This window comes from Emys orbicularis, chromosome 1, assembly GCF_028017835.1.
Source record: "Emys orbicularis isolate rEmyOrb1 chromosome 1, rEmyOrb1.hap1, whole genome shotgun sequence".
NCBI classification, from domain to species: domain Eukaryota; kingdom Metazoa; phylum Chordata; order Testudines; family Emydidae; genus Emys; species Emys orbicularis.
In genome coordinates, this window is record NC_088683.1 from 341,884,712 (window position 1) to 341,908,360 (window position 23,649).

Consider the following 23,649-nt stretch of genomic DNA (forward strand, 5'->3'; position numbering starts at 1 on the left):
CTTAGGTCAACTTACCCCGGTAGTGAACACAAGCCCAAAGTTAAATGGTTCAAATTCCTGGTTGGACAGATGCCACCTATGGAGAACTTATCTTATGAGTTAAAAGATGACATCTGCTATCAATCTTGAAAGAATGCAGGTTATTCTTTTGGCATGCATGATGTTGAAGTTATTGCCAAAAAAGATGACATAAAAGTGGTTGCCCAATAAAGGGGAAAACACTAGATCAGGGGTCGGCAACCTTTCAGAAGTGGTGTGCCGAGTTTTCATTTATTCTCTCTAATTTAAGGTTTCACGTGACAGTAATACATTTTAACGTTTTTAGAAGGTCTCTTTCTATAAGTCTATAATATATAACTAAACTATTGTTGTATGTAAAGTAAATAAGGTTTTTAAAATGTTTAAGAAGCTTCATTTAAAATTAAATTAAAATGCAGAGCCCCCGAACCGGTGGCCAGGACCCGGGCAGTGTGAGTGCCACTGAAAATCAGCTCGCGTGCCGCCTTCGGCACCCCTGCACTAGATGAAGTGTCCAATTGATAATAGCTGTAACCCCTTCCACCAAAAACTGTAAATCTCAGGTCACTGCTGTAGTTTTTCTTTTAGATTTACATCAACATTTTGGTACATGTATTGTGCAGCCTTGAGTGTTTTCACAAGTTATCACTGAGACAGTGTAATCTATTTGAGGCATCCTTAATTTATACAAATATACACTCTTCAAAAAGTATTCCTGGTCTTCACAACCCTGGCCAGTGTCTTAGTATGGCTTCTTGTCAATTTCACATTGCATTCAATGGAGTTCCTCCAGATTTAAAGTGGTGTAACTGAAAGCAAAATTGGCCTGCTGTATATAGGGCTTTTGATTGGTTTCAAAGTGAGTATCAATCCAAAAAGCATATAATTTGCTGCTATGTTTCATACTGCTGCCAATTTGTGAACCTTAAATTGTGCCAGACCCATGCTCTTCTCTAGTCTGAAACTGACAAGGAGCAATGCTCAATATGCATTTAGTGTAGTTACCCCAGATTAAATCAGTGAGAGATGCCCATCTCCTAAAAGAAATAGCTGAGAAGTGAGAGGTTGCTTATTTCTGATCATTGCCTCATATGCAACATAAACAGAAATTTCTTTAGCAAAGAGGCTTATGCTGTTTATTCCATCTTCATAGCTCTGGATGCAATTTACAAATATCTTGTTTTAAGTGTATAATAGTTTGTAAGTAGACTGCAGGTAAAAGATGGTTACTAACTTTTCATAACCATTGTTCTTCAAGATGTGTTGTTCATGTCCATTCCATTCCAGGTGTTCGCGCACCGACGTGCACAGCTGCTGGATATTTTTGCCTTAGTGGTATCTGTAGGGCCAGCTCTGGTGCCTCCAGGAGCCCTGTGCTCATGCGCTGGTATATGAGGTGCTGCCTGCCCTGTGCCCTCTCAGTTCTTGCTTGCTGTCAACTGCGAAAGCAGGGAAGGAGGGCGAGTCATGGAATGGACATGAGCAACACATCTCAAAGAACAACATTTACAAAAGGTTAGTAACCGTCTTTTCTTTTTCGAGTGCTTGCTCATGTCGATTCCATGTTAGGTGACTCACAAGCAGTATCCCTGGAGGTGGGCTCTGAGTTCACAGATGTGCTGTTTGCAACACTGCTCTGCCAAAGCTGACATCGTCCCGAGCCTGCTGTGTGATGTCATAATGGGATGCGAAGGCATGGACTGAAGACCAAGCAGCGGCTCTCCAGATGTCTTGAATCAGCACCTGTGTGAGGAAGGCTGATGATGAGGCTTGCACTTTGGTGGAGTGAGCGGTTACAATCGCTGGTAGTGACATCTTTTCTTGTTCATAACAGAACTTGATGCAGGTGGTTATCTACGAGGAAATTCTCTGAGGAGACCAGCAGACCTTTCAGACTGTCTGCCACTGCGACAAAGAGCTGTGTCGACTTACAGAAGGGTCTAGTTCTTTCGATGTAGAAGGCCAAGGCCCATCTAACATCCAGAGTATGCAACCTGCGCTCCTTGCTGGATTTGTGAGGTTTCGGAAAGAACACCAGTAGAAACGTGTCCTGATTATTGTGGAACTGTGACACCACCTTTGTTAAAAAGGCTGGGTGGAGCAGCAGCTGGACCTTGTCCTTGTATAACACCGTATATGGGGGTTCCAATGTCAGCGCTCTAATCTCGGAGACTCTCTGGGTTGAAGTAATTGCCACCAGGAAAGAGACCTTCCACAACAAGGAGCAGCAGAGAAGAAGAAGCTAATAGCTCGAACGGGGGGCCCATGGCCTTTGACAGCACCACATTCAGACCCCAAGGCAGGATAGGGTCACGAACTTGAAGGTAAAGCCTTTCTAGTCCCTTTAGGAACCTGATTGCTATATATCAAGGCTGGTTCCCCACTCTGGCACTTCGAGTGCAGAAGATGGGGGCCCGCAAGGATTTTAAAAATTAATACTTGCCACTCCAGGCTTGTATTAAACTCCCAAGGTTACAGCTTCTCCCTGACCTTGGCTTGGTAAATGCTGCCACCACCCAAATGCAAACCCCTTTTTCGGATTGCAGGAAGGCGCACTTGGGAATTCCTTCCTGTGGGGTACCCTCAAGGCCTTTCACCCTACTCCCCTCCAGGGAAGAGCTGAGAAAGAAAACAAAGGAAATTAGCTGCCACCAGCTAATTTAACAACGTATGCACAAACCTCTTAGGACACCAAAATCCAATCCTGTTCTTAAAAAAGGTAAATTTTATTAAAAACAAAAAGAAAGAAAATACACCTGGAACTTAGGCTTTTGCTAGATTTTAAAAGCGAATTCCAAAAATTAAGCAACCAAAATAGCTTTCTTGGGGGTTCAGCTTAAAGGTTACACACAAACAAAAGCATCTGGGGTTAGCACAGAAAAGAAATAAACCTAATCGTGTCTTTCTAGACATTTCCTAATCTACTTACATGTTTGGGTAGTTCTAGGTATAATCTGATGATTTCCATACCTGGCAAAAAGCTTTTTACAGCATAGTCATAAGCCCTAACTTTGCTCTGTTCCCCTCTCTCCGGAGAACAACCACAGAACACAAAAGGAAAGCTTTTCCCCCTATTTTAAAAAGTTTTAGCCTTCCCGTTGGCTCTTTCGGTCAGGGGCCCACTCCCTTTTCTTTACCTCGGGGACTTTTTTAAGCCTTTACAGGTAAAGCAAGCAGCCACCAAGAGGGACTTTATAGCTAACTGGCTGGGTGGGTGTCCATAAAAGGGAGCTCTCCCCCCACTTCATTTATCACACCGTGTCATTACAGAAAACTGATTTCCCTTGGAACAGAGGGTAGAAGGCTGAGATGGCTGCCAGGTGAACTTTAATTAGTCCAAGGTAGTCCAAGATGGATTGTCGAAGATGGATTGTAATGAGGCCCAGGAAGGACAAAGGTTCCGGTCTGAGGCCCACTTTGTAAAGCACTTCCATTTGGCTAGGTAGGTCACCCTGGTGGATGGCTTTGTGCTACCCATCAGAACTTGCTAAACTTGCGTTGAGCATGCTTGTTTCTCCACATTCAGCCACGCTGTCAGGCGCAGGGATGCTAGCTTTGGGTGCAACAGACAGCCATGGCTCTGTGAGAATAAGCCCAGCCAGACAGATCTCCTAGATCAGCACTTGCACCAAGAAGGCAACCAAGGCCGCCTGCGCCCTAATCAAGTGGGCCGTCATGATCGCCAGCGGGGCCACCTTTGCCAGCTCATAACAGTAACGGATGCAGGCCGTGATCCAAGACAAAATTCTTTGGGTAGACACTGGGCAACCCTTCATCCTGTCTGCGACAGAAACCAACAGCTGCGTTGACTTACAGAAAGGCTTGGTCCTATCTATGTAGAAGGCCAGCACCTGTCAGACATCCAGGGTGTGTAGCCTGTGTTCCTCGTCCAACGCATGAGGCTTTGGACAGAAGACCGGTAAGTACACATTCTGACCTGTATGAAACTGGGAGACGACCTTGGGCAGGAAGGCCGGGTGCAGATGCAGCTGGACCTTGACCTTGTAGAAGACTGTATAGGGTGGCTCCAAAGTGAGCGCCCTGATCTTGGACATCCTGCAGGCCGAAGTTATGGCGACCAAGAGAGAAGCAGGAGGGCGCACGAAGCCAGGGACTCAAAGGGAGGAACCATGAGCCTTGACAACACAAGATCCAGGTCCCAAGGGGGGACCAGGTCCTCGACATGCAGGTAGAGGCGCTCCAGACCTTTTAAGAACCGTGCCATCATAGGACGGGCGAAGATCGACCAACCTTGAAACGGAGGATGGAATGCCGAGATGGCTACCAGGTGGATTCTAACCGAAGAGAGTGACAGGTCCTGGGTCTTGAGGTGCAGTAAATAGTCCAGGACGTGTTGCAGCGGGGCCTCCTCTGACCAAAGTTGTCAATCCGAGGCCCAACACGTGAACCGTTTCCACTTTGCCAGGTAGGTCGCCCTGGTGGAAAGCTTCCTGCTGTCCAACAAGACCTGTTGGACACCAACAGAGCATGCTCACTCGTCCAAATTCAGCCATGCAGTAGCCATGCTATCAGGTGCAGCACTGCCAGGTTCAGATGCAGCAGGATGCCGTGGTTCTGGGCCAACAGATGCGTCCAAAGAGGCAGCTGCAGCGGGGCGGCTGTCGAAAGACTGAGCGACATGCTGAACCAGTGTTCGCAAGGCCACGTCGGGGCTATGAGGATGATGCTCGCCTTGTCCTGCTTCACTTTTATCAGGACCCTGTGAATTAGGGGCACTGGCGGGAAGGCATATATCAGCACTCCTGACCATGGAAGCAAGAAGGCGTCTGACAGGGATCCCTTGTCCCTGCCCTGCAGGGAATAGAACATGTTGCACTTTCTGTTCTGCCTGGAAGCAAGGCCCACCTGGAAGCAGGCCCACCTGGGGACTCCCCCACCTGCCAGGTCCACCTGGGGACTCCCCGAGCTGCGGAAGATTAGGCTGACCACCTCTGAATGGAGCAACCATTTTTGGCGAGATGAGAAGGCTCTGCTGAGGCGATCTGCCATGATGTTCTTGACACCAGGCAAGTGGGCAGCCACCAGATGAATATCATGCCGCACACAGAAGTTCCAAAGGCTGAGGGCCTCCTGACAAAGGGCCAAAGACCTGGCCCTGCCCTGCCTGTTGATGTAATACATTGCAGCGGTATTGTCCATCAGGCCCTGCACTACCTTGCCTTTTAGGTGGGGCAAGAAGGCCTGGCAGGCCAGGTGAACTTCTCTGAGCTCCCTGACGTTGATGTGGAGGGGTTAGGTCGTCCCGCAGCCAGCGGCCCTGGGTGCTGAGCTCGCCCAGATGGGCTCTGCATCCCAGAGCCGAGGCATCGGATATCACAGTCAGCAACGGGAACTCCCTGCAGCACCGCTCAGGGTTCTAGCCACTAGTTCAGGGATGAAAGGACGCGGTCTGGTACCCTGACTACCCGGTCCAGGGCGTGTCTGTTGGAAACTTAGACCAAGGCGAGCCACATCTGTAGGGGTCGTAGGTGGAGCCAAGATGCGTCCATATGACCCACCAGCTGTAGGCAGGTGTGGACCGTAGAGAGCAGGTAGTTCTTTAGATGGGAGATCAGGTCCGACGTGGCTGAAAGTGTGCTTCCGGTAGGAAGGCCCTGGATGGTGTGGAGTCTAAAACGGCTCCGATGAACTCTATGCGCTGGACTGGCACTAATGTGGACTTTTCTATGTTTTTTAACAGGTCCAGGTTGCAGCAGGTGGAACGCACCAGATCGAGGCTGCTCCACACTCGATCTGGAGACCTGCCCTTGATGAGCCAGTCATCGAGGTACGGAAACAGGTGGACCCCACGATGCCTGAAGTAAGCTGCTGCTACCAACGCCATGCACTTTGTGAACACCGTGGTGGCCGAAGAGAGGCCAAAGGGAAGCACCATGAACTGGAAATGGCACGTTCCCACCACAAAACGGAGGAAGCGCCTGTGCCCCAGGAATATAGAAATATGGAAGTAAGCGTCCTTTAAGTCGAGAGCGGCGTACCAGTCTCCCAGATCCAGAGATGGGATGATGGAGGCCAGGGAGACCATACGAAACTTCAATTTCTGGAGGGACTTGTTGAGGCAGCGCAAGTCCAGGATGGGTCTGGCGCCCCCTTTGGCTTTTGGGATTAGGAAGTACCAGGAGTAGAACCACTTTCCTTTCATTTCTCGAGGAACTTCCTCCACGGCCCCCAGATGCAGAAGGTTGTCAACTCCTCCTGAACGAGGAGTTGCTCGTCCTGAAGAGGGACGGGGAAGTGGAGGGGTGGGAAGGAGAGATGACCAAAACTTGCAAGGTATAGCCCCAAGCTATTATGTCCAGGACCCAACAGTACAACGTAATCCTCAACCAGGCTGAGTGGTAAGGAAAAAGGCGACTGAAGCAAGGTAGTGGATCCGGGGAATCCATTGGGGCGTCGCTCTCAACTGCGCCATCAAAACAGGCACTTCTGCCCTGCTGAAAGTTTAGCCTGGCTAGACTGCGCAGGTGAGCAGGAGGCAGAAGGGCGGCGACGACTAAAGGCAGTGTCACTATCCCTTCTCCTGGCAGGTCTGGAACGCAGATGCCATGACCTTGGCGGCGGGGGCAGCCGGAATGAATTACGCGCTGACTGCGGCGTGTGGATACTCAGAGAACAAGGGTTGCTTTAGTGTCCTTCACTCCATGCAGCCTCGCATCCGTTTGGTCAGAAAACAAACCGTTCCCATCAAAGGGAAGGTCCTGAATGGAGGTCTGCATCTCCTCGGAGAGTCCAGCTGTTTGAAGCCAGGAGCTGCACCTCATCACCACCCCAGACACCAGCACCCTTGCCACTGAGTCCGCTGCATCTCACGTCATTTGCAGGGCGCAGCAGGCCACCGACGTGCCCTCCTGCACAAGAGTGCCAAACTCCTGGGCCTGCTCCTGCAGGAGGGACTCCTTAAATTTAAGTATCAGAGGGGTAGCCGTGTTAGTCTGGATCTGTAAAAAGCAACAGAGGGTCCTGTGGCACCTTTAAGACTAACAGATGTATTGGAGCATAAGCTTTCGTGGGTGAATGCCCACTTCGTCAGATGCATGTGTCTGTATCTGTGCAAGTTTCTTCATGAGGTTGATAGATTTCCATTCCATATGGCTAAATGCAGTGCCTTGCATGGTGTCAAGTATCAGAGGGGTAGCCGTGTTAGTCTGGATCTGTAAAAAGCAACAGAGGGTCCTGTGGGACCTTTAAGACTAATAGATGTATTGGAGCATAAGCTTTCGTGGGTGAATGCCCACTTCGTCAGACGCACATGCGTCTGACGAAGATGTGCGTCTGACGAAGTGGGCATTCACCCACGAAAGCTTATGCTCCAATACATCTATTAGTCTTAAAGGTGCCATAGGACCCTCTGTTGCTTTTTAAATTTAAGGAGAGTGTCCCATTAAGTTACAATGGCCCAGGAGGGCCTGGTGATTTGCCATCCAAAACTACAGACTTGCCGTTGAATAAATTTTTCTTCCGAACAAGTCCAGCCACTTGGCCTCCTTGTTTTTTTGGGCGGAATTGGAGTGCACCTGCTTCTCCTTTTCATTGGCCGCTGAAACTACCAGTGAGCCATGGGGAGAGTATAAAGATACTCAAATTTTTGGCAGGAACAAAGTACTTTTCCTCGGTTCATTTTGAGTTGGGAGGGATGGAAGAGGGCGTCTGCCAAATGGCCTTGGCAATATTGAGGACCCCTTCATGCACTGGCAGCACTATACGGGCGGGGGTTGAGGCTGACAGGATCTTAAACAGAGTGTCCTCCTGTTCAGCCATCTCCTCCACTTCCAAGCCCAGGTTGTCAGCTACGCGCCAGAGCAGGGCCTGGTGGTCCTTAAAGTTATCAGGTGGGCTGGTGCTGGATGGGCCTGCGACCGCCTCATTGGGGGAGGACAAGGAGGACTGTATGGGTGGAGGGGGGGCCTGTTCCTCCTCCTCCTCCGCTGGGGAGGATGGCTTCGGGGTAGGCACAGCCTCTTGAGGGTCAGCCACCGGGTGCTCCTCCGGTGCCAGGCCTGGTGCTAGTGGCCGCTGTTCCATGGCGGTGGCTGACAAATGGACCAAGGGGGTCATCGCCATGACTGGAACCCTCCAGAAATTCCAACACTACCACTGAGCAGGCCACTGCCCTGGCTGCCAATGTCCAACTGCCACCGCTGTCGGCTCCGATGCCCAGTCCTGCTGCTGAGGCCAGGGTGACGGGCTGAAGCAGCGCTCGATACCGGAGGAGCCCCCTTCTGGAGACCACGGAGGGGCTGTCAAGGCCTGGGTCTGCCTAGAGACCACTGATACTGGAGATAAGTGCCCCGCCCAAGGGGACTGGTGCTGACGGTATGGTGAGCGGGTGCAATGCCAAGGAGATTGGAGGCAGGAAGGAGATAATTCCCATGGTGTTTGTGATCGGGAATGGCACCGGGACGACGATCTTGGGGACGGTAACTGGTGTCAGTAATATGGGGACTGGCACCTCCCTCCCGGCGAGCCACGTTGAGACAACGGTGACTGTGATTGCGGAGCCAGTGACCAGGGGTAAGTCCTCGTCAATCTTAACATAGGCATTGGCGACTGGTAGTGCTGAGGTGGAGAGCGCGCCATTGTCTCAAAGGATTGGCAGCGCTCACCGCTCCCTGAGGAGCCTTTCAGCTGGTTTGCCCTCTTGGGGAGCCTTAGCCAAAGCCTGTGGTATTGGTGGCTCTGGGTTGCGCGGGCGGAGGCCTGTGCTCCTTCGATGGCTGGGCCTTCGAAGGCATCGGTGCCAGCAGGGGAGTAGGTCCATTCCCGTTCACAGGAGTCAAAGGAGGACCTTTTGTCAGGCAGACAGCCCCGACCAGAGAGGGCCGACCACAAGGCTCCAGTGTAGGCAGCCGGCTTGGGGCCCGCTCCTTGCTCCCAGCTGACTGACCCTTCTTTGTCGTTGCCGGGGAACCGTGCTTCTTGGCCCTTTTCTTCGGCACCGGCGACATGGAGCAGTGCTGGAAGGGCCCCAGTGGCGCACTTTGCGCTGATGCTGAGGTGCTGGGAGACTTGTACCGAGATGGCTTGGATGCCGGGTGGACTCCATAAGCAGGGCTCTAAGCCTGATGTGTCTCTCCTTCTGCATGCGAGGCCTAAAGTTCTTACAAACGTGGCACTGCTCTTTAACGTGCGCTTCCCCCAGGCACTTGAGACAGCCACCATGGTGGCCTGTTACAGGAGTCGCAGGAGGCAAAGTCCCTGCTGGGACCTAACTACTAACACTAACTACTACAATTAATAGGTACTTAACGCTAAAGATAACTATACACAAAGCCAAAAGGAAGTAACAAGTCCTTGACGAGCAAAGAAGGAGCTCTGACTGACCACCATGGGCGGTAGGAAGGAACTGAGAGGGCATAGGGCCGGCAGCGCCTGATATACCGTGCCACGAACATAGCACTCCAGAGGGCACCACAGCCGACCCTACAGGCACCGCTAAGGCAAAAATCTCACATGGGCGTGCGTACACCTAAAATGGAATAGACATAAGCAAGCACTCGAAGAAGAACCAGAGGTACCAGCGGAAAGGTGTATAGTAGTGCCTCCGTCCATGGAAGTAGGAAGGCATCGAAGAGAGTACCTCTGCTGAGCCGGCAGATCAAGCAGAACTGGTGACACTTTCTGTTCTTCCTGGACGCGAACAGGTCCACCTGGGAAGTCCCCCACCTCTGGAAGATCACACTGACTGCCTCTGGGTGTAGTGACCACTCATAGCGAGATGAGAGGACCTCCTGAGGAGATTTGCCAGCGCATTCCTGGCACCCAGAAGGTGTGACGCCACAAGATGAATGGCACGCTGTACACAGAAATCCCGTAACTGGAGAGCCTCTTGGCATAGGGCTGACAAGCGAGCTCCACTTTGCTTGTTGATATAGAACATCACGGCACTACTGTCCATCAGGATTTGAACCACTCTGCCCCTCAGGTAGCGAAGAAACACCTGGCAGGCCAAGCATATAGCCCTGAATTCCCTAACATTTATGTGGAGGGCACGATCCTCCTGTGACCAGAGGCCTTGCGTGCTGAGGTCATCGAGTTGGGATCCCCACCCCAGATCTGAAGCATCGGAGACCAATGTCATCGATGGAGATTGGGCCATGAAGGGAATTTCTTCCAACACCGATCGGGGATCCGTCCAACAGGTTAGGGATGACAGGATGTGGGATGGGACTGTGACTATAAGATCCAAATCATGTCTGCCGGGAGCATAAACCAACGCCAACCACGTCTGCAGGGTCCAGAGGCATAGACGCGCATGCCGGAGCACATAAGTACATGCTGCCATATCGCCCAGCACCTTGAGGCATACCCGAGCGGTCAGGCTCTTACGTGCGTGATGAGGTCCGACATGGCTCAGAACCGGGACTCTGGCAGAAAGGCCCTGGCCTGAGTAGAATTGAGTAGTGCCCCTACAAACTCTATCTCCTGAACTGGGGTCAGGGTTGATTTCCACTTGTTTATAAGCAGGCCCAGATCCTGACAAGTGGCCCACACCAGATTGAGGCTGTGCAGAACCTGGGCTTGTGACCTGCCTCTGACAAGTCAGTCATTGAAGTATGTGTAGATCTATACTCCCTGACGTCTCAGGTAAGCGGCCACTACCGCTATGCACTTTGTGAAGACCCTCAGAGCAGATGAAAGATCAAAGGGAAGCACCATAAATTGTAAATGGCATTGGCCCACTACGAATTGGAGGAATCTCCTGTGTCCATGGAAAATAGAAATGTGGAAACAGGAAACGGATCCAGAGAGGGGATGATGGAGGCCAGGGAGACCATGCGGAACCTCAACTTCTTGAGATATTTGTTGAGGTGATGCAGGTCTAGGATGGGTCTGAAGCTGCCTTTGGCCCAGGGGTCGGCAACGTTTAGCATGCGGCTCACCAGGGTAAGCACCCTAGCGGGCCGGGCCAGTTTATTTACCTGCTGACGCGGCAGGTTCGGCCGATCGCGGCCCCCACTGGCCGCGGTTCGCCGTCCCGGGCCAATGGGGGCGGCGGGAAGCCGCAGCCAGCACATCCCTCGCCTGCGCCGCTTCCCGCCGCCCTCATTGGCCCGGGACGGCGAACCGCGGCCAGTGGGGGCCGCGATCGGCCGAACCTGCCGCGTCAGCAGGTAAATAAACTGGCCCGGCCCGCTAGGGTGCTTACCCTGGCGAGCCGCGTGCCAAACGTTGCCGACCCCTGCTTTGGCCTTTGGGATTAGGAAATATTGGGAATAAAACCCCTTTCCCCTCATATCTTGAGGAACTTCCTCTATGGCTCCAATCTGTAGGAGTTTCTACCTCCTGGACGAGGTGTTGCTCGTGAGAAGGGTCCCTGAAAAGGGACAGGGAAGGAGGAATGGAGGAAAACTGCAGGGTGTAGCCAGTTGCAATGGTGTTGAGCTCCCATCGGTCTGAGGTAACCAGAGCCCATGCAGTGAGGGAAGGAGACAAGCAGTTCAGAAACAGAAGGGGGGATGGATCCTGGAGCCAGCCTGAAATACCGTCCTCGAGTGCACCCTCAAAATGCTGGCCCTCGGCCACCTGGGTGTCGTGCGGGCCCCAACTGGGCAGCTGGAGGATGACAGGGTGGGATGACGACATTTAAAACCTTTGTGTCTGTCCCTTCTCTTGTAGGAGCTCTGCCGTGGTGGACCCGAGAATCTAGGCGGTGAAGGCAGCCGGAAATGTCGGCCTGCGGCATGTACAGTCCCAAGGAGCGAAGTGTGGCACAGGAATCTTTCAGTTCGTGCAGCCAGGTATCCATTTGCTCTGAAAACAGAACTTTGCCCTCAAATGGAAGGTTCTGAATGGACTGCTGCACTTCTTGGGACAGCCTTAAGTTGCGTCTCATGGATACAGCGGAGGTCATTGACCTGGTCGCCAAATCAGCCGCATCCAATGCCATCTGGAGAGAGGCTCTAGCTACCGTTCTACTCTCCTTCAGGATGGATGCGAACTCCTGTCCAAGTTCTTGTGGCAGGGAGTCCTTAAATTTACTCAACGAATCCCAGATATTGTAATTATATCTCCCCAACAACGGCTGCTGGTTAGATATCCTAGGTTGGAGACTGACAGTAAAATAAATTTTCCCCCCAAAGAGGTCCAGTTTTCTAGCGTCCTTGTTTTTAGGTGTGGCGCTTGCCTGTCCTGCTCATTTGCAACAAACACTACCAGAGATGCTGGAGGTGGGTGTGAATATAAATATTCACAGCGTTTGGCAAGCACATAAAATTTCTTTTCTGCCCTCTTAGACATTGGTGGCAAAGGGGACGGGGTCTGCCAAAGGGCCTTGACCACTTTTAGCACCCCTTCATGCACTGGCAGCATACCTTAGAGAGTGCTGCAGCCACCAGTATGACAAAGAGGCTATGTGTTGGCTCTGAGCTCTTCCTGGTGGGCCGAAAGTCATCTGGTGGGAGTGGGTGGGAGGAACCTGCAACTGCCTCATCCGGGGATGAGAAGGATGACGACAATACCAAGGGAGGGGCTGTGGCACCTTCTACCGGGAAGTCTCCCTTGGACCGACACTTGCCCTTCAGTACCAGCATCAGAGACCAAGTCTGGCTCCTTCACCAGTGCAGGCAGTGCCACGGACTGCTTCTCGAATGTGGCTGCGGATGATCAGTGAGAGTACGGGTCTGGCATCATGGGGAGCTGCGGGTCCAGCTCTAAAGTCCAGTGCCCAGGCTGACCAATGCTTCTGAGGCTGCGAACTGAACTCCCCCTCCGACTCCGAGGAGGACTCCTCCCTCGGGGATCATGGCGGGGCTGTCAGTGCCTCCCTATGTCAGCCCTGACAAGAGGCCGGAAAGCAGTGCTAAGAGGAAGGTGACCGGCAGCGTTCCGGAGAACGGTACCGCGTAGGCCGGTACCAGAGTCGAGATGGTGGAGAGTGGCACCGAGCTGGAGACCATGTCGAGGACCTTCGAGGAGTCGGCGATTGGTGCTGCTCGGGGCCCTTGGTGAAGAGGCTGCCCCTTGCCACTCCACAGAAGGCAGGTGGCCCAACACAGGTCATTTATCTGCCCTCCCTTTCCTGTCCTTGCTCAGCGCTGGGGAGCACCCCCGCTGTTTTTTCCACCTCTTTCTTGGCATCAGCGATGGCGAATGGTGCCAGGGTGAGCCCAGTGCTGGTGGAGCATTCCGTACCAATGCGAACATGCCCGGTGCAGAGTCAGAATGGGATGATTCTGAAGCCGGTCTCAGAGCCGCCTCCATCAGGAGGGCTTTCAAACAGATACCTCTGTCCTTGGTCTAAAGTTCTTACGAATTCTGCCCTTATCTTAAACGTGCGTCTCCCCAAACACTTCAGACAGCTTCTATAGGAGTCACTGACCAGCATAGTCTTATGGCAAGCGGAACACACTTTGAAACCCGGGGACTGGAACATCCCTAATGGGACCATTAACTAACTCTAACTTACTAACTACAAAATACTAATTCTATTGAACAACTATATACAAGAAATTATGACAGAGAACCACTGTAAGCACTTGCAGTCGCAAGAGGAAAGGCGTTCCAGCAACTGTCACAGGCGGTAAGAAGGAACTGAGAGGGCACAGGGCCGGCAGCACCTCATATACCGGTGCGTGAACGCAAGGCTCCAGAAGGCACCAGACTCAGCCCTACAGATACCACTAAGGCAAAAATCTCCAGCAGCCACATGGGCACGCACACCTAACATAGCATCAACATGAACAAGCACTTGAAGAACTCCTCCATTTTCTGCAAAGCAAACATGTGAAAGTTCTCCCACTTCCTGAATATCTAAAATATGAGCCTAGTTCTCACCAGTGCAGCATGTACACAGCACTTCACTCATGAATATTTAAAGAAGCTGTTTAGTGACAGGGAAAATAACTGCTAAATTCTGGCAGAATAAAATGGTCAATTAAAAACACACACAACTCTTGTAAAGAAACTAACAGTGACCCATATGAGAACCCATGATACCAATCTAATTTTTCTCTTCCCTTAGATAACGTAACTCCACATAGCATATAAAGTACTGAAAAGATTATCACTGTCTTGAAATGTAAGAAAATGAATCTGAGTCTGTGTCATGCGAATCACTGTTGAACCTGTTGGTTAAAGCGAATTCCTGTAAACAAAATAATAATTAGAATGTATGTAGCATTTTACATTTTCAAAGCACTATATGATCACCAGGGTCCTGATTCTGATCTCGCACTGGTGTAAACCTATCAACTTCAACTGAGTTGCTCCTGATTTACAACTGTTTTAAATCAAAATAAGATCTAGCCAATTAAGCCTCTCAACACACCTGTATGACAGGTATTATTTATCCTTATTTTACAAATTAGGAAACAAACAGTGAGGGTAAGCGAATTGCCCAAGCACACATATACCTAGACATATCTCATATAGGCTCCTGTTTCTAGTTTAAACTAAATAACTGTTTAGGGCTGTCGATTAATCGCAGTTAATTCACGCGATTAACTCAAAAAAATTAATCGTGATTAATCGCATTGCTAAACAATAGAATACCAATTGAAATTTATTATATATGTTGGATGTTTTTCTACATTTTCATATATATTGTATTCTGTGTTGTATTTGAAATCAAAGTGTATATTATTTTTATTACAAATATTTGCACTTAAAATGATAAACAAAATAAATAGTATTTTTCAATTCACCTCATACAAGTACTGACTGTAGTGCAATCTTTGTCATGAAAGTGCAACTTAAAACGTAGAATTTTTTTGTTACGTAACTGCACTCAAAACCAAAACAATGTAAAACTTCAGAGCCTACAAGTCCACTCAGTCCTACTTCTTGTTCAGCCAATCGCTAAGACAAACAAGTTTGTTTACATTTACAAGAGATAATGCTGCCCTCTTCTTATTTACAATGTCACCAGAAAGTGAGACCAGGCATTTGCATGGCACTTTTGTAGCCGGCATTGCAAGGTATTTACGTGCCAGATATGCTAAACATTTGTATGCCCCTTCACTCTTCTGCCATCATTCCAGAGGACATGCTTCCATGCTGATGATGCTGGTTAAAAAAATAATGCATTAATTAAATTTGTGACTGAACTCCTTGGGGGAGAACTGTATGTCCCCTGCTCTGTTTTACCTGCATTCGGCCATATATTTCACGTTATGGCAGTCTCGGATGATGACCCTGCACATGTTGTTCATTTTAAGAACACTTTCACAGCAGATCTGACAAAACGCAAAGAAGGTACCAATGTGAGATTTCTAAAGATAACTACAGCACTCGACCCAAGATTTAAGAATCGGAAGTGCCTTCCAATATCTGAGATGGCCAGGGTGTGCAGCATGCTTTTAGAAGTCTTAAAAGAGCAACACTCTGATGCAGAAACTACAGAACCCAAGCCACCAAAAAAGAAAATCAACCTTCTGCTGGTGGCATCTGACTCAGATAATGAAAATGAACATGCGTCGGTCCACACGGTCTGCTTTGGATCGTTATCAAGCAGAACCAGTCATCAGCATGGATGCATGTCCCCTGGAATGGTGGTTGAAGCATGAAGGGACATATGAATCTTTAGTGCATCTGGCACCTAAATATCTTGTGACGATGGCTACTACAGTGCCAAGAGAACACCTGTTCTCACTTTCAGGTGACATTGTAATCAAGAAGTGGGCAGCATTATCTCCCGCAAATGTAAACAAACTTGTTTGTTTGAGCGATTGGCTGAACAAGAAGTAGGACTGAGTGGACTAGCAGGCTCTACAATTTTACATTGTTTTATTTGTGAATGCAGTTTTTTTGTACATAATTCTACATTTGTAAGTTCAACTTTCATGATAAAGAGACTGCACTACAGTACTTAGAATCATAGAATCATAGAATATCAGGGTTGGAAGGGACCTCAGGAGGTCATCTAGTCCAACCCCCTGCTCAAAGCAGGACCAATTCCCAACTAAATCATCCCAGCCAGGGCTTTGTCAAGCCGGGCCTTGTATTAGGTGAACTGAAAAATACTATTTATTTTGTTTTTTTTACTGTGCAAATACTTGTAATAAAAATTAAATATAAAGTGAACACTGTACACTGTGTATTCTGTGTTGTAATTGAAATCAATATATTTGAAAATGTAGAAAACATCCAAAAATATTTAAATAAATGGTATTCTATTATTGTTTAATCGTGTGAGGGTTACTTGTCTCTATCACCTCATTAGGTCCTCACTGCCCCCCCCCAACATAGGGACCCTGAATGGCGTAAGGAGAACATCTTATGTTGGGGGCAGTGGGGTGATACTGGTGTCTGTCATATTCCTCTCCCTAATTAACCCAGGACTTTGCGGTATTAGGAGTGCTTGGTTCTCTCCAACCCCATCCCAAGTTGAATCTAAGGGTATGTCTACACAGCCCACAGCAGCAAGTCTCCGAGCATGCCTCCTCTCTAGGTTTCAGAACCAGAGCTCCAGCCCAAGCTGCAACTTCAAACAGCCATTTTTACAGAACTACCACAAGCCTGAGTCTATCAACCGGGCTGGGAGGCTCGCTCCCAAATGCTGTGTAGACATACCCTCAGAGGCCCTAGTGCAGTTTCCATATGACACATAAGCTAAGGAGCTGTTCTATTCAGCAGCTAGGTCTGGTTCTGCCTCATGCTTTCCCATCATACTGAGTCAGAGTAAGTTTAATATACTATCATTTTGCTAAGTAAATACCATTCCAAGTGCTCCTTGTCCTCTTTTGCTGTCAGACTACATTACTTGGCTGCTGGATCAGACAAGAATTATAAGTTAAGTGTGGTTTACCTGTTAGATAGCACAGCTCAGGGATCAGGTGGACAACACGTGGTTCAACAGTGCTATTCTGCTTACTTTTCAATCGGCTAACCAGCATAGGCTGATTTAGGTCAGTCAGGACTATATCATACTGCTGTAAGGTGAAATATTATTGAGGAAAAGGTTAATCAGGAGACACTGCACCACATTCCAGATAATTAGTCAAATCTGCTCATAAGCTGTAAGCTATTCCAGTGGCTGTGTTCTGGGCTGTACAATAAAGACCAAATTAATCTTGTCCACATATAGAGATACATGCACTCCCCCACTCCAGAGGTACAAAGGGGAAGGAAAGCAGACTTTCCCAACCACATGGGATTCCTCTTGTGTAGAGGAATTCCTGTGTGGTAAAACTGGCATAGATACTTCTAAACCAATCATTCCTTACTCTCCCGATGTATAAGGCATACAGTGCAAGAGCCGAAGCAGGCAGTGCTTCAGCTATCCCCAGCTCAGGGGATGGATCCTCAGGAACCACAGCTAACTCGACATAATTCACAACAGGCCTGAGACTGTTCTAAATTGCACCAGTTATCAGCCCCCAGGATTAGGGGGAAGGGCAGAGAGTGGGGTCCAGTACACTGAGAATCTAGCCCTACATTTTTATCCTGTGCTTCTAACATCATTCAAAACTATTCTCTGGAGAGATATTGGGCCTGATTCCACTGAGTGTTAATCGCTACCAAATAGGAATGGCTAATATTTTACACAGGTCTAAATACCTACACAAGGTACAAGGCAGTACAGAATCTTAAGTTTTCTTATATGACATTTTCTGCTACTGTTCTCATGCTGCTGCCACCATCAGCTACTATGTTCCTTTTCTGGTTTCCACGTGTATTTAGAATAATCTTTTGCTTCCACTGAAAGTGATTCCTGACCAACCAAAAGGGATAAGAATGAAGTATTGTCTTCTCTGCATATCAACATGCCAATCCCTATCTTTCTGTATTTTCTTGTATTTGTAAAGAACCAGTTCATATTATAAAGACAGAGGTTCTAATTCACCATCACCTCCAATACAACTCAGACACTAACAAAGGAGAAAATGGAACCAAAATGCATAAAGTGACTTTATACCTATAGACATAAAGGGAGGTATCTGACTAGCTAGCTACTTTATACATCTGCATCAATAATTACAATGAAAGGCCAGATTCTGTTATCAGTTATACCAGTATAAATCAGGAGCAACTCCACAGAAATCAGTGGAGTTACTGGAGTTACTCTGGCACTAACAATAAGACCATTCAGGAAGAGTATATTTGAAGGTACAAGGCCAAATGCACCCAACAAGTGTAACAGTCCCAATTTTATCTTTTGGCCTAATTAAACCTTTAAATGAAAAGCAGCAATACTTTACCTCAATCTAATGTCTCAAAATATGATTAGGATAGGATGCCTGCGATAAGACCAAACGTAAGCCTGCCCTTAAACATATGAACAAGGGCAAAGATGGATAACAATGGCATTCTAACTACTGTACAGTTGTGTTTCCAGCACAGGAACTAATGAAATGTAACACCTTTTATTGTGTATTGTACACGCAGCATCTTAAGAGTATGAGCAGATTTTTTCCATATTAGCACGTTTAAGTGCTTTGAAGCATATTAAAACACAAAAAGGGACTATTTCTAGTCTTATTGTACATTGGTAATATAGATTTTTAGATATTTAAAATTACTTTTACTAATACACTGTGCAATATAGTAGCGATGAGTGTGAAAATGCTTTTTGCCACACTCTAAGCGTACTCATGATTTTATTAATGTTCATAAAGTGCTTTAAATATATAAGTACCATGTAAGTGTGAAACATCATTATTCTTAGGATTTCACTGTAACTTATTTTTTATGCATGTATGTTTATGGATGGAGCGATGTTTGCTCTTACTTGCCAAGAGCACTCTGTCCTGAGCATACTTTAAGACAATGGAACAAGTTAAAGTTCTGTTACTTTTCATAAGAGGTTAAGCCAAACGCTCTAATATATAGAATGCTGTTAATAATATTTCACACTTATAAAGAACTATTTCATCTTCAAAACACTGTACAAACAGTTCCTCATCCTAGAGCCTGGCAAAGAGTTACCAGAGTCTATTAGTAAAAGTAATTTTAAACATCCAAATGTAACAGTACTGTATTTCCAATGTACATCATACTACTAAAAATGGTTCCTTTTTTGTGTTTAATATAGAAAACCTTGGTCATACTTGCCACAATTACAGCGCCAGTACATTCAGAAGCATCAAAACAATCAAAAAAAAAATTTATATTATTTTGTAACAGCTTCCTAGTTTTTAACCTACCTGCTTATAATAATCAACGTAAGAGATTTCAGTGCCATCACGTTTTGGAAATGTGTCAGTTGGCTTCACACACCAGTCAATATCATCAATACGGTAGGTTTTATTATTATATCTGTGAAAATGCAGAATAAGTGAGGGGATTTAATTGCTTGGCCTGTTTAAGTGTGGTATAAATGACTGTAGTTATAAGCCTTCTCCAGTATAGAGACTTGTCCATTTGGAAATATGTGGGGGGGAAGCTTAGAATGACACAACAAATATTATCAGTATATCGCCTAACAGTTGTATGTGATGTTGTCTTCTATATTTTCTCAAAGGATAAAGCTTGCACCTTTAATGAATTTTCAGTAGTACAATAAAAACTTTAAAAAAAAAATCTTATCAAATATTACTGCAAACCAGACTGATTAATTTACAAAAGACAGTTTTAACATAGATGTACCAGTAGATACATATTTACTCTAATAACTTGGTGATCACTTTAACTACACTGAATTATGTTTAAAAAAAATCTAAGGCTCCAAACCAGCAAAGACATATGCATGCATTAATTTTATCTACTGCAAGTATTCCCATTGAGGCCACTGGAATTACTCACAGCACCCTAAAAATAATGACATACATATGTCTTTGCAGGATCAGTGTGCAAGCTTTGAAGTCATCAAATTCAAGGAGTACATATCCATCACTCCTTCCAGGCCAGAAGGAAGAGGTGCCACAAGAGCAATCCAAACAGACAGACTAAACAGACTAAAATGGTGTGCTACCTAGTCCCAACAGGGGTTGAACAGTGGCCCAACATTAGACACCAGAAGGTTCTGTTTAAACATCAGAATAAAAAAAGAAAGCTAAGAGTCACACTGTGGTACATGTAGCAGGCAAAAGAAATCAAAACCCTGTACAAATCCAGGTTCTGCTGGGGGGGGGGGGGAGAGGAGGGTTGGCTTCTCCCACTCCAATTCCCACAGAACAGGAGGATCATGCAGGGGGAAGGGTCAATAATGGCCAGCTCAATCTTCTAGAGACAGTAAGGTCACAGTGAGGGGAGAAAACTGATGGCCCACTGCCCCTTCAAGGGGCAGCAATACTGTGATAGGGCGGCTCCCTCTTAAAGACACTTCCCATAGGAGGTTCTTTTTCTGGCGGAGACACCCAATGCACTCCCACATGAGGTACATATCCTTGGGACCTGGACATGTCTCCAATATCCTCTCAAACCAGGCTAATATCCACACAAACTAGCAGCTCTCCCCCACATACATTATCCATCTCCACATTTGTCCTCTTCATGGGACACTCCGCTTTCTTTCATGCTGTCCTGCTTTTGCAGATCTTTCTACTGCAAAACACACCTATAATCCTTAATAGACAGCCATCTCCTGCCTCATGAACACTTAGTTTATGAATGACATAAGAAATCACTATAACTTTTAACACAGACTACCACTTTTTAAGTAGAAAGAAGTGCAAAAAGCCACTATGTACAAATAGTTCTAGTTGACAGGACACCTAAGTCAACAGAACAGCAAAATAAATAGTGATGTCTTTACCTCGTAAGCACAATAAGCCCTACCAGCTCCTTTTCACATGTTTGTATGAAGCACGCGCTGTCAATCCTGGTATACAGACTTGTCATGAATTCCAGAACAGTCTCACTGCGAAGGACTTTATGGCTCACGTCAGCACTTAACATCACTCTGTTCTCAAACTGTGTAATGGAAACAGCAAATCCTGGCCAAAGAGTCAGTCTTACGGAATGCAAAGAAAAATATTTAAAATAACTATTTTTGAATTAACACATATTTAACAATGTAGGTCCACTTCCACCATCTTGGCTACCATGTGTTTAAAATTAAGTTTTGCATATTTATTGCTACACAAACATGCAAGACATATAACCTCTCTCTCTTCTCACACTGGTAATACAAAGAGTATCATCACTGGTTTCCCTAGCTCCTGCTGCTCTGCCTTATGGTAGCGATTCTGTACCCAAGTTCCTGCTGCAATTTGTATTAATAATTCAGCACATCCTAAGAATTAAAATAATAAATCCTCTGTGTGATGGCAGGGATTCTGTTCAAACACAAGGCTCAGACATTAAAACTATTCTCCAGCACGATGTACTGGAAAGGGTTTACATGTTACCATAAACTGTTATCAGAAAATTCTAGAATTAAAGGGAGGAAAAAACCCAAAAACCTTACTTGTGCTGGGGAATTTCCACTGGGTCTGAAGGACTGTAGAAGTTCCGTCCAACTTGGTACATGGACAGCTTTTTCAAAACCCTATGTATTAATGCATATTTTTCAACACATCACACAACAAGTATAATTCTTAGAACACACTGAAAATAGATGATATTTTAACTCATTATTAGATCATTAAATTTTAAGTTAACCAAATTCACAACAGAAGTCTCAAATCTAGCTATATTCTTTACTCCTAGGGGAATTCTGCACCAAAAAAATTAAAAATTCTGCTCACAATATTTTAAAATTCTGCAAAATTCTGCAAATTTCATTTGTTAAACTAACACAATATAATCATGCTAGTTTCAATTATTTTGGTAATTTATTTAAATTACAATACAATGGATGGAGAATGGGAGTGGGGAGCATGGGAGGAAATCCCCAAGCCCCCTTTGTCTAATAGTAATGTAGTTAGGTTTGACCCTTTATTTTGAATTATTAGTCAACACAAATATATGCAGCCATATGCTCAGTGTTACATCATAGGCAACTGAAGAGCAAGTGAGGGTTGGGGAATCAAACTCACAATTTATATTGGCTATGGACCATCTCCAGAAAGGTCAGTAGCAAACAGTTCATGGAGCACATTTTGATAGGAAATTTTTTCAGTCCAAAAATTTAGAACAGTTCTAATCACTAAAGCACCATAAGCCTTTAGAAGGCCACACTGTCCTTTATAATAAGGCTCCTTTAGACCACTCTGGCAACGTAAAGGAGCCTTAAAACTTTTACACCTGTTTTATACTCCTGGGGGAAATTCACTAAGAACAATGGGTACAATTCTGCTCTGCCTGAGGGGACAGAGCCTGCTCCATGCCTACCCCTCCACGCTGAGCGTGCCGCAATAGCAAGCGAGAGGGACGGAATGTCTCTCTCTCACACACACACACACGACTGCCCAGCCTCCTCCTCACCCCCGTCTCTACCGGCTGCTCTGGGCGCCTGAACCGACGTGTCTGCACTGCCAGGGAAGGGCACATGACTACTCCTGCGGCCTCCCTTTGCTTCCCCATCAGAAGTCACTTTTCTGCAGTGAAGCAAAGAAATCTGCGAAGGTCATGAATTCTGTGTGCGCAGTGGCGCAGAATTCCCCCAGGAGTAATTTTTCAAACGAAGCTATCTTCTAGAAACTGCTCAGGTTTCAATACAGCAATCTGGACCTGAAAATTAAACTATATCTAGTAAATCTCACAATCTACTGTGCAAGAAAAAAAATTAAAAAGAAAAAGACCACATCCAGATCAGTGACACATAGTCAAAAGGAAAAAAAGGGGCAGTTCAGAAACCAATATCAGCTATAATACCTTAGTACAAATTGGAAATACTGCAAGAGTTCAGGACAACAGTAGCTAGTACTACCCCATTCTATTGAAAGGTCTAATGCACAATTGATAAGTGAAGTCAAAAAGTCTGTGTGGTGGCGATTTACAAACACTTGGTATGGGGGCAATGAGGCCACACAGCTGTGAGATTTGATTAAGACATAGTTGAGTTATACCTGCATTATGGAATGCAAGAAATGAATTCATTCCAATGGTTCTTATAAAAGAAAAAACATGTCCTTTAACAAATGCACACAATTCCATTAATTCCATATATTGAGCTATTCATGTGTTAAGGAAGTGTAGAATCTCTAAAAATTTGACCATCTTCAAAATTCAAGTGGAAATCACTACTACTGCCCAAAACTCTGGACATAAATAAAGTTTTAAATAATAGGTAATACTACTAAATAATGACAGTATCACATTTATGTTGACACTTTCAGCAGAAGCACTTATATTTTCTATAACTACTTCTGGCAATTAATATTTCATAACAATTTTTTTTACTACGTACAATACACCAAGAGATTTTCAACCCACATTTTTACAACTTGAACAATTGAAAAAGTCAGATGCTGCTAGATATGCAACTTTTTAGAAGTTTAATTTTCACACCGTTTTTTATAAGGCCATGTTTTTATGCTCCATCTTTAATAGTTAATCTAAAACAAACACTTTCAAAACCACTTACTTTTTGAAGATGATATTGAAAAACTGAATGCACACAGGGGAACTTGATGCTAGCTGATTTGTTAGTGTAATGGTGATATTTACAGTCTCACCTCTTTTCGTTACACTCACTAATTCTGTAACCTAAGAAAAAATTCAAAACACATACATATAATATCCAATCCACATCTTTCCTTGAATATAGAATAGTAGCTGTAAAAGTCTAGCTGCCCAAAAATGTATCCTATATTACTTTTCAGATAATTTGTCTTTTCATCGATTTTC

At 46.3% G+C, this 23,649-nt stretch overlaps 1 protein-coding gene across 1 annotated transcript in view; it reads right to left on the minus strand.

Annotated features, from left to right (window-relative positions):
* Positions 1 to 23,649, minus strand: part of PIWIL4 (piwi like RNA-mediated gene silencing 4) — a 56,762-nt gene that overhangs the window by 28,454 nt on the left and 4,659 nt on the right. The window contains exons 5-9 of the mRNA XM_065415879.1: positions 23,387 to 23,508; positions 21,326 to 21,406; positions 20,672 to 20,869; positions 19,122 to 19,233; positions 16,784 to 16,907 (exon numbers count right to left, since the gene is read on the minus strand). Coding sequence (XP_065271951.1) covers positions 16,784 to 16,907; positions 19,122 to 19,233; positions 20,672 to 20,869; positions 21,326 to 21,406; positions 23,387 to 23,508 — 637 coding nt within the window. The remainder of the gene's footprint in view (positions 1 to 16,783; positions 16,908 to 19,121; positions 19,234 to 20,671; positions 20,870 to 21,325; positions 21,407 to 23,386; positions 23,509 to 23,649) is intronic.